At 44.5% G+C, this 18,260-nt stretch overlaps 1 protein-coding gene across 5 annotated transcripts in view; it reads left to right on the top strand.

Moving 5' to 3' along the window:
• Positions 1–2,814: 2,814 nt before the first annotated feature.
• PLEKHA7 (pleckstrin homology domain containing A7) overlaps positions 2,815–18,260 on the top strand; it is a 160,307-nt gene continuing 144,861 nt past the window's right edge. For 4 of the 5 annotated variants that reach the window (XM_056353195.1, XM_056353193.1, XM_056353194.1 and 1 more), the window contains exons 1-3: positions 2,815–3,024; positions 3,127–3,203; positions 3,382–3,439. In XM_056353195.1, the coding sequence (XP_056209170.1) occupies positions 2,942–3,024; positions 3,127–3,203; positions 3,382–3,439 (218 nt within the window). In that variant the 5' untranslated portion in view covers positions 2,815–2,941. Of the gene's footprint in view, positions 3,025–3,126; positions 3,204–3,381; positions 3,440–3,799; positions 3,822–18,260 lie in introns of those variants that run through there. The other variant, XM_056353201.1, reaches the window with a different exon arrangement.

Raw genomic sequence — 18,260 nt, 5'->3', positions numbered from 1 at the left:
GCTAAGAGAGGCTGCGGCATTTCTGTCCCTGGAGGTTTTCAGATCCTTACCAGGAGAAAGCCCTGAGCCACCTGGCCTAAATTCAGTGCTGACCCTGCAGGAGGTTGCGCGAGATGACCACCTTCTCCTTCATTGCAAGAACTGAGGAGAATCAATGAAATAGGAGCAGGGTTCAAAACGAACAAAAGGAGGTGATTATTAATACACAGTTCAGTTAAGATGAGCATTAGGAGCACTCTGCTACTGGCTGTTTTGGATGATAGAAGTTATGTGGGCTGTAGTCTGGACGGGTTCACAGAAGAGATCCATTGGGAATTACATAATGGAAACAATGTCTTGCTCAAGAGCCTCTGAGCACACAGCCTCTGAAGGCAAGCAGTAGATGTAGACACCAGAGTTAAGGGAAGAAGGGAAGAAGCTGGGTAGGTGCATGACTGTCTCTTGCACTCTTTCCTGGCACCTGGTCTTGTCAATATCCGAGACAAAATACTAGGCTAAACAGACTTTTAGTTTGACCTAGTACAGATGTTTTTAGGACCCAAAATCCACAACACAGTAATGTTTATTCAATTAAGTTACTATTCACTGTAAGTGGAGACTGTCTTGTCACAGTGGTCTAGTGGCTAAAGTGTGGTGGAGTTACAAGCTAACATCAATGAGTTCATACAGCTGACAGCATGAAAGATGTGCTTCACAGCATCACAGTAAATTCACCTCTCCAGAGCAAGGGTTTGTCTTATCTCTTCTGCACAGATCTAAACATGCAATGATACTAAGCAACTTGTGTTTGATTTACTTTGTAACTGCATGAGAACTGACCTTATTGTGGGTTCTGTGATAACTCACATCTAATCACAACATTACCAGAATAACTCAAAATTGTTAGGATTTCAAAGAAAAGCAACTCACAAGTTTAAGTTTTAGAAATTTTAATCAAAATTCTGGCAGGATAAAGGCTAGAAGATGCTCTCTCCTGCTTTTTAATTACGGATAAACTAAAAATCTGTGAATTGTTGGAAGATGACAGTACTGAGAAAGAACCTTTGATGGTGTGATGTCAAGGGAATTAGTCTATAGAAGTTAGGAATATTTCTGCAGGTATAAGACTCTTCTAGGCTTTACAAAACTCCCACCAAACTCTCGATTTTGCCAATCTTCCTCAGAGAAACCTTCCTCCTATCTGCAGGGCAGGTCTGCAGGGGACGAGGAGGGAGAGAGAGAGAGAAAGCGGGGGGAGGGAGGGGTGAGAACTTCGCGTGGGAGGAACCCCATGCTTTCTCATCTGCAACTGAAATCAAACCACTTCCCGACATTTAGCCTGTAATGTGTTCCACAGCAATGACCATTTGTGGTCTAGTATACTGTCATCTTCTCCAACATGGCCAACAAGGGAGCCCCACACAATGCCACCCTGATGCACCATACCTGCACTTTGTTGTCTGAAACTCCCTGTGAAATAGAGCAGTCCTTTCTCTTCCCATTGCTGACACGTTTCATGCCCCCTCCTTTCTTCTGATGATGTCTTTTGGTTATTTAGAAGAAGAAAAAGTATACATGTGATATTTCCCCTGTACTGCAGCACCCTCCCTGCTGCGTGGGTTCTCCCTCTCCCTCACCGCCATGCTCTCAAGTCTCCTCTGGTTTTCTTTACTCACCTGTCCCAGTCAAGCCTACCTACTCTTTCCCACCCCTCTTTGCAACTTGTCTTCCCCTGTTTAACGCAATCCTTCTATCCCAAGCTCGCAAACATCCCACTTCCCGCCTTTTTGATCCTTCTCTCCCCCCAGTATCAGAACAGCAAAGAACCCACAGAGCCGTGCTTGGCTCCACCACCGCTGCCCTCGCTGGAGGAAGTGGGTGCAGATCTCCCCTCCCTGACCCTGCCTTGGCATCCTCACCACCCTCACCGCGGTTACCACCACGGCCGAGGTGCAGGCCGGGCTCCTCGCCTGGGAGCCCCCCTGGCTCTGCTGGCTGATGCTGAGGCCCAGACGAAGAAGCGCCAGGGTGCTGCAGCAGCCTGGCCAGCGCAGGCCTGGCCTGTCCCACCTGCTGTCCCCGAACCGTGCTCCCATGGGCCCACGGCCTGGCCCGCAGCCCTTCACTCCTTTGCTGGAGCTTCCTGCAGACCAGCACCAGCAGAGATCCCTGTGCCACCGCTCCGGGCTGGGAGCGAGGGATGCGCAACGGCAATCCACCCAGCAGGCTCTCTCCTGTTACCGCTCCCTCCTTTCTAGGTCATTGATGAACATGGGCACCGGCACGGGTCCCTTGCGACACTGGTGGCAGCTCTGCTTTGTGGACTGACTGTGACTGACGCTCCACTGTCTTCTCACCTTGCAGCGATCGCCCCCGCACCCGAGGTGCGAGGTCCCCGCGGCCCTTCTCCCCTCACGCTGCACCCCGGGACAGGCTGGGAGCCAGGTGCCGGCACCCCCGTGCTCACCCTGCTGCCCCGGGCTGCCGGCTGGCCGGGGGTCCGAGCCCGGCGCCGGAGCGCGGCCCGGCCACAGCGCCGAGCGCCTCAGGGGGGGCGCGGCCCCCAGCCCGCCCCGCGGCCGCTCCCGTTCCCGCCCGCGCCACCGCCCCAGAGCCCCCCCCGCCGCCCTGTGAGGCGGAGGCGGCCGCGGGGGGCCGCTGCTCCGCCGGGGCGTGAGGGGACGGGGCCAGCAGCCCCCGCGGGGCCGGGCGGGCGCGGGGACAAAGCCGGCCGGCGCCGCCCGAGGCTGCCGCCTTCGCTTCGCCCTCGCTTCCCCGGGGCAGGCGCCGGCCTCCCGAGGGGCGGGAGGTGTCGCCCCTCACCCGCGCCGGGGCGCCGCGCCTCCGGCGGCCGCAGTGGCGCTGCCGAGCAGGGCCGGGCGCTGGGCGCCGAGCGCCGGCCGCCCGCCCGCCCGCACCCCCTCCCCGGCCGGCTGGCTGGCTGGCTGCGCGCACGGCGAACATGGCGGCGGCGGTGGGGCGGGACACTCTACCTGAGCACTGGTCCTACGGCGTCTGCAAGGACGGGCGAGTCTTCTTCATCGAGTAAGGAGGTGCCGGGGGGAAGGGGCGCGGGGGCGGGGGTGGCCCCGCTCCCGCTCGCCCGCCGTCGCTAACAGGTGCATGTTTTCCGCTTCCCTCTCGCAGCGACCTGACCCGCAGCACCACTTGGCTGCACCCGCGCACCGGGGAGCCCGTCAACTCCGGCCACATGATCCGCTCAGGTGGGTGCTGGCCGGGCCGCCCTCCCGCCGGGCACCGCTAACGGTGGCGCCGCGCCCCCTCCTCACCCCCCCCGCCCCCCCCCCCCGCGGGCGGTGAGGCGTCTCAGGGGCGCGGGCGAAGTTCTCACCCCTTCCTCCCCGCTTTCTCTCTCTCTCTCTCCCTCCCCGTCCCCTGCAGACCTGCCCCGCGGATGGGAGGAGGGCTTCTCCGAGGAGGGCGCCAGCTACTTCATCGAGTGAGTACTGCCCGGCCCCGGCCCCTGCCCGCCCGCGGGGCCGCCTCAGGCGGAGCGGAGGGCGCCGGGCCTTCCCACCCCGGCTCCCCTCCCCAGCCCGCCGCGTCCGCCGCCTAATTAATGATCAACGTGAGGGAAAGTGACGACGAGGTGTGCGGTGGCGGGGGAAAGTTGGCCGGCGGGATGCGGGCCGTGCAGCGCCGTGCCGTGCCGCGCCGCGCTGTGCCGCGCCGCGCTCTCCCGGCGGCGGGCAACAGGTCTCCCCCAGCGGCTCCGTTCTTCGCTGGCTGTTTTTGTGCTGGGTCCCCCGCCCTCCTGGTATGCAAAGTGCGGTTTGTGGCAGGTGGAGCGTTGCATTGCCGAGCGCCGGTCATGGATGAAGGTGGATCGTTGTGTTTTGTTTTGGTTTTATATGTTTATTTTAAACGGCTCGTGGCTGTGGATGCGGCACCGGGAAGTTTTGCAAGCGAAAGGCTTTAGGGGTTTCTTCCCAGAGACGGGGCTGAACAGATGAACTTTTGTGGCCACCATCGTGTCTTTTCATGCAGCATATCTTGCTCAGAGAATGGTTAAAAAGTTGAGATGTGCCTCCTTTAAGGCGCTTGTATTCCGTGAGATGAAAGCCTGTTGTAGTCAAATCAGGTAATTAACAGACCTTCTTCCAAGCATCGCATGTATAAGGCTTTTACAAATGTAAAAACTGATGTAAAAAGTAGAGATGTAATCAAATCAGTACAACTCAGGTATACCTTGGATATAGGCTTGTGTGTCACTTGTGGTGTCTTTGAATTTTCCATTGGAAATGGATGCATGACAAATGCAATGAAACTAACAGAAAAAGATTGGAAAACACTCATGCTATCTAACTCATCAGTGCTGGGCTGGCATGGTTAAGCCAGGTCATTGAGTACAGTCACCTACAGGTGCTGACAGCTGTGTCACAAATACGTAGTTTTGAAACACTTGCAGAGTGTACCCCAAAACCTTTGACAAACTTGAGTTTTTTAGTTAAGATCAAACTTCAAAACTATACTGGGCCAGATGAAGGAGGAATTGACTGAAGGCATCATAAATACCTCATGTGCTAGGATGTTTGTTAGATAAAATTCCAGATGATCCTAAAATGTCCTTTTTTTTTCCCCTACAAAGGAGAAAAAAAGGCTGTCAACCCTTTTTGGCTGAGCCAGAGAATTCCTTACAGTGTTGGACTGGGCAGTGAGTTTAGCCCTCAACTCGTGAACCAGAGGTAGCAGGAAGGCACTGGAGCAGCCACCCTTTAACTGTGGCCAGTGCCTTGAAAGAAAGGAATAAAAGTTCTGGTTACATAGGAGGCCGATGGAACTCTAAAATAGGATAGCTGTACAGTCTCTAAATGGAATGTAAACAGATCCTTTGCACAGATATATCAACACAAGCTTCTTTCTTCTTCGTAGGAATACATTTATTTGTTTTTCTGTCCTTTCCAGAAGCTTACTAGTATGATTCTAAAACTGCTTGAGTTCCTTGTCCCAGCTGCTCTGTTTGGAAGTTCATTCTTGTGTCTTGTTTGTCAGGCAATTACAAAACTTAATTTCTGATCCATTAAATTACAGTTGTGTGCAGTGCATTGTTGTAACTTGTGCTAATAGCATTCTTTATCATGGACCGGAATTGCTGCAGGAAATGAAATGTGGATATGGAATCGAGTGTGTATTTTACAGAGCAATTGGATAAAATCGACCATCTTCAGCCAAGCAAAGTTTTTTAAGCAACAACAGTAATTTTTTGACATAAATCTGTTCAGCTGTACTGCTTCAGACCAAAGATTCACCTGTATCCAGTATCCTCTTCAGTGGTGATACTTCCCCCAGCGCTGCTCTAGCCTCTCTATTTTCAGTTCAGAGACTTCCTGAGCCAAGTGGAATTTCTCAGGTTTTCTTCCAAGAACTTACTGACCTCTCCTTGTGCTCACATAAACATCAGCATCCTTAGATGAGGATTTTCATACCTCACTGCTTTGTTCATTCCTCCTATGCTGATTCCACGTGATGAGTTCTCAGCTTACAGAAAAGGTTACTGGTCCCTAAATGCATAATTTCACATGTTGTACTACTAAATTCCATTTTCTGGCATTCCAGCTCTCAAAAACCATGAGCTCTCCTGTATAATTACCCAGTCCTCTTCGTACTGGTGACAGTTTTCAGTCTGGTGTCATCCACAGAAATTTCATGAGCACATTGTCCCTCCTTGGCCAATTTGTTGAAGGGTGTCAGGAGGAATGATACAAGTAACCCTTCTCTCTTATGATAATTTCCACTGTTAATGCACCTGTTGTAGTTTTTGCTCTTTGGTCAATTTCTTTATGTATCTTGTAAGTCTTATTTCTATTTTAAATATTATTGAAGTATTTTTTAAAATTAAAATATTACTAAGTAGTATTTCCATTTAAAATATTTTAATGTATGACACAGTATCAGACATTTTATTTAAATGTGTATAGGCTGACTACACTTACATAACTGATTTCTGGTATTAGAGAAAACATTACATGTGAGCAGTCTTTGACTTCAGCTAATCGTATGTCCATTTACTTCCATGTCTTTATTACTTCCTTCAATACTATGGACAGTCTTGAAGCATCATATAGTAAACCAAAGATCTGTAAGCAAGTCAAGCTTAATTTCAAAACCAGGTAAGCTCTTTTTCCCCTTTCCAGATACCAGGAGTTTGAAAATTTCCAGAACTCCAGTTCTGTTGGATAGAAGCTTTCAAAATCTATGTGCTCTGGTTTATAATGTTTTTTGTGTATCAGTGCTGTGCTATGGTTAAGCAGCTGCCCTTTAGTTTAAGGGGGACGTGGTTATTTACTTGAGAAGTTTTTCTGAAATCACATCCCCTCTTAGTCTTGTTTTGCTCCGCTAAATAAGCAGAGTTCTTTGTCCAGCCCTTTAAAAAGGGTGGTCTGTCTGATTATCCTGTAGCTCTTCTCTGCACCTCTTGCGATATGAAGTCATCTTTCCTGCATGTGAGTTAACGGAATTGTATGCTGGAATGAGCTTTTTGAGACACTCAAACAACAAAAGGGCTTTCTTGGCTCTAAAAATTTCCCAGCTTTCTGCATTTTAGGTTGTTTGCCTATTTGGGGAAGACACCCACGCTGACAACACATGTAAATGCTGCCAATTGACTGATACATTCAGATCTTTCTTTTCTGTTACTGCTTTAATTTCCAAGAGTGTAACTTATACTAGGAAGCCATGTGTGAAGCTACATTCCAGTTCTTCCCATTTATGCATGTTCAAGTCTTCCTGGATGATTTTCTCTGTTTTGATTATTCTTGAGGTTTTCTTGGTAGTGGCAAATCCTATTACCACAGTGTTGGCTTTTATGATAAAACCACTAAATGAAACATTAGACACACGATGTACAAACTTTTTGGGGGTTCCATGTAGTAGTTTTGGTAAAATCTGGGGTTTTCTTTTGTGGCTTATTTGCAACTTAAATAGCTTGTCCTAATGAGAAAACGGGATAGCTTTTTATACCATTTTATAGCTTTCCACATACATAGCCTCGGCATCTTTGTTACTCTTAATCAAAGAAAGACATGGCATGATCAGCTATACTCAATCTAGATACCAGTTATGAAAGGCTGCAATTTGGTCATCACTGCTTGTGAACTGTTAGACTTTTTTCATTAATGTGACTTAATTTTCTCTTATCTTCAAGTGACAAAAATGTGTAAAACCAGCAATTTAACTTTTTTCTTAAAACCAAAAAACCCTGAGTGTTCAATTTGGTATGCCAACCTTTGTTCTATTTTAAGAGGAACATCGATTCAGGCGTGGTCGCAGGACTAGATGTTTCTTTGTCTAACAGCATCATGGATGTTGTGTTTTCTGACTTCGAGTGCTGAGGATAGCTCACACCACTCTTTCCCGTCTCTTTTTTTTTGCTTGTTTCCTCTGCTGATGTTTTTGAAATGTGTTTGTTGAGTTTTATGTTAGAAAAGGTTGCAGAATGGTTGTTGCTGCTGAGTGTATGTGGAATTGAATAAGGACTTGCTCTGGTTTGTTTCTGGTAGTTGGGTTGCTGATGTGAAGTGGTAACTGGTTGCAGCGTCTCTTTTTGGGGAAGGAGATTTGACATGCAGCCAAGAGACTGCTGGAAAACCAGTGCATGTATGCATTATAATCCACCCTTTTGTTACCTTTTGCTGCTTATCTTTTTCTGATCATCCAAAAGACTGAGGGAAGTTGGAAAGCTGGAATGCTTTTTTTGTTACCTTCTTATAGCTTTGAAAGATCGAGACGGGTATTTGTGTGAAAGGATCCATTCTTCCAGTATTAGATACCTAACCGACTTGTATTAAAGTATGCTAAAAAAAGTGTACTGGTGCTGTAGAGGCTGTTTTAGACCGCTGCGGTAATATTTTACATCTGAAAGGTAGTATTGTATTCAAATTCTAGTCTAAAATTAAGAACAAAAAAGTGGAAATCAGCACTTAGGTATCTGAAGCTTACCCTGTGTTTGTTTGTTTGTTTATTTTTTTTTTTTATGATATCAGTTTTTAGTCCAACTTGGCCTCTTCAGTTAACAGTGGATGTACAAGAAACAAAACTTAATGAAATCACGATTGTTCATAGCAGTAGTCTGTAAACTGCAACTGTTATTCTTTAATTCTTTTATTTAGCTTTTACTGTATGTAGGAAGTACGCATGGTATGTATTTCAAGTATGTGGAAATAGTAAACTAGTGAAGAGCACCAAACTGAAGTCTGCCTTGGTAACTTTGGTTCTCCTGTGCCAAACGTGTATGCTCAGATATCATGTCACTGAACACCATACCAGAGCTCAAATTTACCCAGTGTGGGCTATAGAGGATACCCAATTAATGATTATTTAATCAGAGAAGTCCAAAGGAGAAGAGACCATCTGGATTATTTAGTTTAGTCCTTTCAATTATCTGATAAAATTGTTTTATAATCTCATTAAGAAACTTAATCAACAAGTTTCTTCTGCCCTGCAGAAACTCCTGTCTTCTCCGCTACTCCTAGTAGGATGTTGAAGATTGTTTCTTTTTAGTGGCTGTTTAGGTGAGCTAAAGTACTGCTTACTCTGTGTGTTTTGTGTCCTGCTGTAAATGCAAATTACTATTATTTTTTTTCTTGCTCTGTTTACCATGATGGTTATTGCTGTAGAAGCAAAAGATTTTGGAGCACTTAACCACTGTAAGGAGTAGTGATGTCCCTCATGATGACATCTTCGATATAGATGTTCTTTATGGTTCCTGAACCGGTGCTTAGATAAAAGATGTCAAGTAGTGTATAAGTAAGTATATGAACCAAGATGAAACCCACCTGTGAGGAGGTGGCCTGCGGAGTACTTCCCTCTGCCATTGCTGAGTATAACCAGTTTGTGTGGAGTTCCTGAAGTGGAATAAAAATTATGTAGCTGGAACCACATGAGAACTTCACCAACCAAAAGTGAAGATGTTTACACTGTCGCTAGCAAATTTGTGGATAGTCTCTGGCAAAATGAAAGGATGTAAAATGTCATGGAGAGACTTTCAGGGAAGGAAACGTGGACTTGTTCCACGGCAGCGGGTAAAGCTCTAGTTTGGATCAATCTGGAGGCACCACATGAAGTAGTCTGTGGGTTATGACTGGTTACTAGAATTTCATCAGGAGTCGCCCTTGAGGGGACTAGAATTCACTGAGGTAATTTGGGCAGGTGGAAAAGCAGACATGAAATTGAGAGGTGGAAGAGAAGCGCTGGAGTTGGTTTTTGTGCTGCAATCTGAGGGCTGGGAAGCTGTCCCAGCCTGCAGTTCTGCAGGAGCCAGAGGTGGTCTGGAGCGGCCTCTACTGGCTCGCTGGCAGGAAGGGAAAAGCTGCCAGGATGGGAGTGAAGCGGTGTTGGTGCTTTTTGTTCCTATTTTTAATTTCTTGTAAGAAAGCATTCCCGTTTTGGCAGCTTCTATGAGTTTCTCTGTATCTCCTCTCTTGTCCGTTGTTCTCCTGCTCTGAGCGTGATCAGACAGCCTGTTTAATAAAATAAAAGCTGGGAATATTGGGCCTGCTGGGTAGTTACAGTAGCTGTTTCATTCAAGTTGAGGAAAATTAAGTGTCCTTTTTTGGTGACAGTTAAAATGAGAGATCAATTGTTAAAGAGTGAAATAAACACAGATAGATTTGTACTCGGGCAGAGATTGCTGACAATTGCAGGCAGCAGAAGTACTTTGTAGTTTAGCTCCCAGAAAGCCAGAAGAGGATACATTCATGCTGCCTGAATTTCAGAGTGCCCTCTGGAAGATCAGGCTTGGAGCTCTGCATAAGGCAAATGCCACATGTGGTTTGATTCAGCGATGTACATGAATGAAAAGGAACATTATGGAATGAAGAGGAACATGGTGTGCATTCCTTAGGTGAAGGAGGGGTGTATAAGAGGTGGTGCTGGGTTTTGGTTTTGCCTTTGTATTATTTTTTTTTAGCAAGGCTGCATCAAAAAGTATGCAGCTTGGATTGTGAATCCTTGTTCGCCTTTTTTCCGAAATACAGACTTGCTGGAAAACTGATCACTGACTACCTGAGGAGCAAGGATAACAGATACTTAAAGCGTAGTTTCCATTAACTTGAGATGTTGTTTTGGGTGTTGAAGTCTTCTGAAAATCAAAGTTGTCTGGGAAACAGGGCAACATTCTGTTGTTCTGGTTGGGGTTATATGGCTTCCTTGCATTGTAGCCCAGAAACAAAGGTGTGAATTGGTTCTTCAGAACTGCTAGCATCCGTATTTCATTCAGTATGTAATCTAGCTTCTTTAACATGAATCTGCCAGAAAAACTTCATTCATTCAGCCTCTTTCTTGAAGTATTCCACTTCTGCATTCATGGAATCTCTGTGCAGGTAAACGTGCATATGTTTTAGGAAGCTGCATTTTGCAGCAAGTGTTTCAATATTTCTAAAAGTCTGTTCAAAATGTAAAGATTAAAAATAAATGCAGTTGGACTGTAGGTATTGATATAGTCTTGAAAATAGTTTTCATAATCTTGTATTACATTTCAGACTGCTTTTAGAAGTGTGCAGTATGCCTACCACATCAGATGAGGAAATAGATAAGCTATTCAACACTTCGAATGGTACAGATTAAATGTACTGCTTCAGTATTGTAGTGCTGCATCCCTGCAAAGACCAGCTTGAATAATGTGGTGCCACATTTACTTAATATCTGATTCGATCTGGTATGAGTGTACATTCTGATTTACTGTTAAATCTAATTTGTTTTGTCTTTGCCTCCTAGATGTGCTTTTTAAAAAAGCTTTTTTATGACCTTGGCTTGCGTAATGGTAAAGGATGGGGATAAAACCTCATTTTATTTGTAGTTTGTCTTTTCCTGCAGCATTATTAGGTGGTTTTACAAGGTCTGCTCTGGGATACTGTCTTTAGAAGCAGAACTTTTAATTGAAAAGCAGATTTGTAATTAAAGATGTTAAAATCCAAGAAAAAGCTGGTTAAGAGCCCAACCCTTTTCTTTTTGATTGCCTGCCATGTAGTACTTGGCAAGAACGTCACTGACTTGTCTAGACAGGTACAAAAGCTTGTTACCAATATGTAGTAGGTATGTGCTTTTCTGCCTGAAGTTTTCTGTTTAAACCCTTGTTTTCCATATTGCTTATCTGTGTCTTTAAAGGATTTATCTTTAGTTTAATAAAAAGTACAACCAAAACCACCAAAACTTTTAAAATGAGATCTGGATACACTGTTGAAACAAAGCATTTGAGTAATAGCTGGATTTTATTTACCATTCTTTGTCAAGTGAGGACTTTTAATACATTTTTATTTACTTCCTAGAGTCCAAATATCCTTTACTAAGCGCAGAGTACTGAGCATTTTGAAAATACATGTCGATTCTGCAACACGCAGGTGACTTTTTTTCGAGGAGCTTTGTATAGACTGACTGTCAAAGATGACTAAACAGAAAAGCTGCTGTTATTTTTTATGTTGTTTCATCTGAAAAAATATAATTATTGGCTTCTTGTAAACTGCATGTTTGTTTCAAAATGTCATAGTGAATGTTGTCTACCTGGACCTTAGTAAAGCCTTCGGCACCGTCTCCCACAGCATCTCCTGGAGAAAGCGGCTGCCCACGGCTGGGAGGGGTGTGCTCTGCGCTGGGCTGGAAGCTGGCTGGACACCGAGCCCAGAGCGCGGCGGGGAATGGAGTTACACCCCGCTGGCACCGGGCACAAGCGGCGTCCCCAGGGCTCGGTGCTGGGGCCGGTCCTGCTTAATGCCTTTATCGATGATCTGGGCGAGGGGATCGAGTGCTCCCTCGGTACCTTTGCAGATGACACCAAGTTGGGGGATGTGTTGATCTGCCAGAGGGCAGGCAGGCTCTGCAGGGGGGTCTGGGCAGGCTGGGCCGATGGGCCAAGGCCAATAGTATGGGGTTCAACCAGGAGAAGTGCTGGGTCCTGCTCTTGGGTCACAGCAACCCCACACAGCGCTCCAGGCTTGGGGCAGAGTGGCTGGGAAGCTGCCTGGTGGGAAAGGACCTGGGGGTGCTGGTGAACAGCCAGCTGAACATGAATGAGCCCAGGTGGCCAAGAAGGCCAGCAGCATCCTGGCTTGTAACAGAAACAGTGTGGCCAGCAGGACAAGGGAGGCGATCGTGCCTCTCTACTTAATCCTGGGATCAGTTTTGGGCCCCTCACTCCAGGAGGGACGTAGAGGTGCTGCAGCGTGTCCAGAGACGGGCAACGGAGCTGGGGAAGGGGCAGGAGCACAAGTCCTGTGAGGAGCGGCTGAGGGAACTGGGGGTGTTGAGTCTGGAGAGGAGGAGGCTTGGGGGTACCCTATTGCTCTCTACAGCTACCTGGCAGGGCTGCAGGCAGGTGGGGGTTGGTTTCTCCTCCCAGATAACAAGTGACAGGACAAGAGGGGAGGTTTAGATCGGGTGTTAGGAACAGTTTTTTCACTGAAAGGGTGATCAAGCACTGGAACAGGCTGCCCAGGGAGGGGGAGGAATCGCCATCCATGGAGGTGTTTAGAAAACATAGATGCAGTGCTCAGGGTCGCAGTTTAGGGATGGACTTGGCAGCCCTGGGTTAACAGTTGGACTTGAGAATCTCAAAGGTCTTTTCCAATCTGATTCTATGATAAGGTACGAAAATATGCTAGAAAGACATTCAAACATAATAGCCAGTGTTTGCTGTTCAGGAGCTGTCATATTGATGCAGAGTAGCCCCGGCTTAGAGATTTACAAATAATATGGATTTTTAAACTCTGGTAGTTTCCATGTCCCTTACTGAGCAATTTGAAATGCTGCAAGAATATTATTGGTTTTGCCAGGTCATTCAGAGAATTTCAGTAGAAGTATCTTCAAGTTTTGTATGAGATTTAAATAAACCTTGTACCTGATTGGTTTCTGCACAGCAAGGAAACATTCACTCCTGTATACTGACTACAGCAAGGAATCATAGAATCATTTCGGTTGGAAAAGAGCCTTAAGATCATAGAGTCCAACCATAAAGTGAACACTGCCAAGTCCACCTCTAAACCATGTCCCTAAGTGCCAGTTAAGTTAGATACCTCCAAGGATGGGGAATCAACGACTTTCCTGGGCAGCCTGTTCCAGTGCTTAACAACCCTTTAGGTGAAGAAATTTTTCCTAATATGCGATCTAAACTTTTCCTGGCACAACTTCAGGCTGTTTCCTCTCATCTTGTTGCTTGCTACTTGTTTAGAAGAGGCTAACCCCCACCTTGCTACAACCTCTTTTCAGGTAGTTGTAGAGAGCGATCAGCCACCCCCTGAGCCTCCGTTTCTCCAGGCTAAACACCCCCAGTTCCTTCAGCCACACCTCGTAGAACTCGTTCTCAGGACCCTTCAGCTTCCTTGCTCTTCTTTGGACATGGAAGATGGGGTCTCAGTTGTGACTTTCCCTTGGGATGGCTGCAGAGTTAGTAGCTGAGCTGCAGTTGCAGTGTCTGAGCCAGAGGTTCCCCAGGGGCTTGCTGTGCAGGCAGCCCCCTAGCCCTGCGCCCCACTTGGCAGTGGAGGACCAAGGGGCAGGGTGTGCCACATGCCAGGCCCAGCAGCTAGTCCATGGGGTCGTACTGGGCAGGCAGAATCTGTGCTCATCGTTCCAGTTCTAATGATAATAATAGTAAAATACATGCCCCAAACAGTGGAAGTTTGTGGAAGCAGTGTTTAAACTAAGTTTGCTTAAATAAGATACCCATGGTTAGGAGAAGAGAAGGAAAGATGTGAAATAATTTTGGAAATGTAGGCAAGTAGCAAATTGAAAGCCTTTTCATGTGGATTTTGGATGTGTCTATGTGTTCACAAATTAGAAAAGAGATAAAGCATTTTGAAGAGTTGGCAGCATGGACTTGAAAAAGCCAGAAGCAGTGTTCATGTTGGATACTATGGACTGTTTCAAACACAGTTTTGGGGGGATTTACAGTAGCCCCCCACAAATCTACGTCCTCTTGCTGCAACTTCTGCAGCGTCAGTATTGCTTATAAGGAAGCTCACAGTTTTTTATTTTTTTGACTGACCAGATGCAGCAGTCGGCTATCGTGCCTGAAATTCTTGTCCTTTCACTGGTCAAACCTGTGGTTCTGGGACCGTAGGCGTAGCTGGGTGGTGAGGTGCTTGGAAGGCTGGACATAAAGACAAGCAGGCAAGGCTCAAGAAGTGACCGATGGAGCTATATGTATTGGCCATCTCTGGGGAGAATAAATTCTTGAGTGAGCGGTGCACAGGATGTAAAATTTAGTGATGTGGGAGGGTTGGAAAGCATTGGTTTAAACTAGTTGCAAATAAAGTATTAAATGGTGTTGATAAGTAAGATGGGCTGAAGACAGAAACCAAGGAGGCAAATCAAAGTTTCTGTATATGGATAATGTGACTTTTCCCTCACTAGAAAAGTAGCAGTCCGAGAGAAGGGAGCTACAGGAGTCCAATTTTTGTGCAGCTCATCTTTCTCGTTGGATCTAATAGCTCATTGATACTTGAAGGGGTGTCTCTCAAATACAGCAGTTTGAGGGGTGTCTCTGATTACCAGCGTGCTGGTTGTTCCTGTGTCACTGTGGCTGACAGAGAGCAGAAGCTTAAAAAAACTGGTTTGTAGAAGTCGGATTGTGTTGCTTGAAATTTTAAAAAGTAGTAGCTGTAGATTGTGTTTTTAAGTAATGAGTGGTAAGGCTACAAGAAGTTTTGAATTATTGATGTACAGAACAGAGTTTTGTTTGTGTAGGGAGATGAGAAGACTTGCAAATTTATGTTTAGGCTGTCATACAGCTATTTCCTGAGTGGTTCTGTAACTATGATGAGGTACATTGTAAATAGACCTGCTACTTTTATTTTTTTTTTTTGTATGTGGGAATAGAAAGGAAGTGAATTTTTATAGGTAATGGTCTGCTAGTCAATAATATGTTTGTTTCCTTTAGAAAGAAAATTTCGGGTTATTTATTTCTGATTAATTTTAAGATTTCTGTAATTAGAAGCACAATAAGAGATTCTATTAATGAGCTGGATAAACTGTGGTAATTCCAAATGAGTTAAAGCAGATGGAGTCAGTTTAAGAGTAGTTCAGCGTCAATAGTTTTGTTTTCCCTAGAATGATATATTAACTTTATTTCCTTTCATCTCATCTTCCAGGAATTCCATTAATGATAACATGTTTTCTGCTGTTACCAAGTCTGTATAATCGTTTTGGGTGAAACTGAATTAGAGAAACATACTGAATTAGAGAAACATGCTGAAAATGCTGTTCTGGGTGAATTCTGGCATTTGTAAAACATGTAGGTGAAAATATAAAATAAATTGAGCATGATTGTATGTTCAGTTGATTTAGCAAAGTTCTTAAGTATTCTGTCACAAGGTTTCTTGGTTCTGCAATAGTACAGAAATCTCAGAGATCGTTGTCCTCTGCAAATATATTAAAAATTCTACTGTATTATTCAGTTCTGTGTTTTATTCGGCTCAGCAGCTTCCATGCCAATTAATTTGACATTCCATTTATTTTGGCTACTGAAGTTTGTACTGAAAATGCTAAATTGCAGTATGAGACTTCTGTACCAGGGAGTTGAGTAGAAATATGAGGGAGGTATGAATTCAGAGTGCTATGGTCTGTGAAGAGTGCCCATGTGAAAAATCAGAGTGGAGGAGTAGTGTTAGCAAAGCCCTAATGTTCTTAGTTGATTTGAAGGTAGCATGCTTGTTTCACAGTTGCGTTGTGACTTTCTTCAGTCTTGAGCTCTATTTCAAAAGCTATGAAAAATGTTTAGGAAACATCTGAACCTGCCATTTAGGAATGGATTATTGTAAGAAAAACCAGCCGTCCTGGAAGCTTTTAAAAATTTGTGAGGCAAAGAAAACAATTTTGGTCTAATAATCAAAAAAATTACTTTTTGCGGGGAAGCAGAGAGAAGTTGGCATTAGCTGGAGAGTCAGTAGAAGTTACTGTTAGTTGAACTGCTGTCTTCAAGAACAAAATTACTTCTATTTATGAATTATACGCTGCTTGACCATTGAAGTACTTTTGCTTACTTGTAGTTGTTTTTATAATGTTCTGGATTTTTCTGAATTTGCTGTATTAAAGCCTTCAGTAGATATTTCGTGCTGCACCAGTGTTTCCAGGAATTAATGTTTGGTGACCTCGAGCAGAGGTCACAAAGCAACTTAAATTTGGACAGTAAATATGTGGGTCCCACTCACATTTCACGTCTGAAGTTAGCTATAATAAAATGTCTCTTATTAGTACGTGATAAAAATGGATTTTTTAAAATTTCATTATAAACTTTTTTATGAGTGCTTCAGATAATTTTAAATAGTAAATCTTGATTTCATTTTCTATTTTCAAGCTTGTTTTAATCTAGAACCATGTAAATTTGTTCTTCCATTCCTAGCAAGTCATAAATGCAGAAAGAAAAAGGAGCTTAAGTGTGTTCCTGGTAGTTTTTCTTCACTTCTGATGTAACTGTTGACTGAATTAGTTGAATAAGAGGAAATATTTTCTCTGTGCCTGCCCAGAAGCTAAAACATTAAACTTCTGGAAGTAGTTTAGATGCACAAGAATCACTTTATCACCATATATTATAGGCAGATTAAATTAACAAGGGTGATGTTAAAATAATGGAGTTTCTGATATGATAGGAAAGGTTGTGTCAAATTGCATTTATGTTAAAATACGTTTATAATGATGTGGCTAACGGCTTCCCCCCTTCCCCTGTAAAAAGTATTCTTGAAGCTCAAGCAGGGCAAAGACTGTCTAGTGAAAGCTTTTTTTGTATCTCATGCTGGATACATAAATTTGAGAGGCAAGCGCTTGCCATCTTCATAAAACAACGTTATAAATGTGCTGCTTCTTGAGGCAAATGGCTTTGAGAAAATATTTTTTGTATTGGATATTTTTCTTGATGCTAGGAAAAAAAAAAGTTCTATCTCTTTTTCAAAAGCTTTGGAAAATGGTAGGAGCAGTTCTGTCATAAGTCTTTCCTGGAATTTATGCAGTTTCAGCTGTTAAAAGGTCATTCAGAGATTTGCAGTACATTTTAGGTTGTAGAGGTGGTTCTGTTAATTTTCCTTCATTTTTAAAGCGTGGACCTTTACCGTTGATTGGGGTAAAGACTCTTCACTAGCTTGATATTCAAATAGACTAGGGTAACTCCTACAGTGAAGTTTTAAATTTATTTTTTGACCTTTTAAGGTGGCTAATCATGAGGATGGCTACTGTCTTGTGACAGGTCTAACAATTAGAGGAAGGAGTTTGTGCTTAATCTGAAATAGGGCAGGAGAGGAATGTCCTTTAAAGCTTTCTAGCTCTTAGATTGATGCTCCCACCCCACCCCCCACAATGTTGAAAACAGTTTCTACAGGGCATGAAAAACAGGTTTTAGAGATGTTGTGTTTTGGAAAGCAGCGATTTGAGTGCTTGGAAGAAAGGCAGACCAACCCACTCAAATGGGCTACTGCATAGGATGTAATTAATCATAATGTGGATTTTAAATTTTTTTTTTTTTGTATGGGCTTCTCCTGTAGATTGCCTGCTAAAGAAGCTTATCTTAAATGTCACAGCTGCCTTTTTAAGGTTGACTTGTATAAGGATATCCTGTATCGTACATTGTCTTAATTGCTCAGAGTAGGTACAAACAGCTAAGGGATCTACAGCAGCTGAATGACCTGCCTTCCTTACACAACTGATACTATGATGGTGTAGATACTGTAACCGATGGGAAGTGCCCCCAGTTTCAAGAAAACTGAGATACCTGTGACCTGCGTAATCAGTACCATTTGTTTAAACACGCATACAGTGAAGTGAATTTGTAAATGACAGACCTTCTTAGCATTCAGCTGCTCAAGGATTATGAGGAGTTGTTTCCTGTAGAGGTTGGGAAATGGAGTTAACCTGCCTGAATGGGTAGGCTGGTGCTCTGGAGAGGAGGCTTGCTGAGTCAGGGTGGGTGGGTACACAGACTTAGAATTTCCTTCCAGAGTCAGAAGACAGAGACCAAGAGAGCTGCAGACGTACTGGGACAGCACTCAGGTTAGTGATCTGGGCTAGATGATGGAGAGAGGAATTTTTGTTATAATACGCCTGATATGCCTGAGGAAGGCTGGTTGAGGAGGAAGCCTCACAAGGCTGTGTACTACTCATCGGAGACTTGTCTTCCAGTCTTAGGTGTGGCTTGACAGCTGTTCTAAGGTAATAAGGAAACTTAGTGATTTCTTTTTCTCTTCTTTCCCAAGCCATACCGCTCCTTTTATATGGGTGTATACACATACACATGTTTTTCTTATATTCTGCAGGCAGTGGAGGACAACATACAACTGTGTGAA

This window comes from Falco biarmicus, chromosome 10, assembly GCF_023638135.1.
Source record: "Falco biarmicus isolate bFalBia1 chromosome 10, bFalBia1.pri, whole genome shotgun sequence".
Taxonomy (NCBI): Eukaryota; Metazoa; Chordata; class Aves; order Falconiformes; family Falconidae; genus Falco; species Falco biarmicus.
The sequence above is the reverse complement of the archived record's forward strand: the minus strand, read 5'-3'. Positions and strand labels throughout refer to the sequence as shown.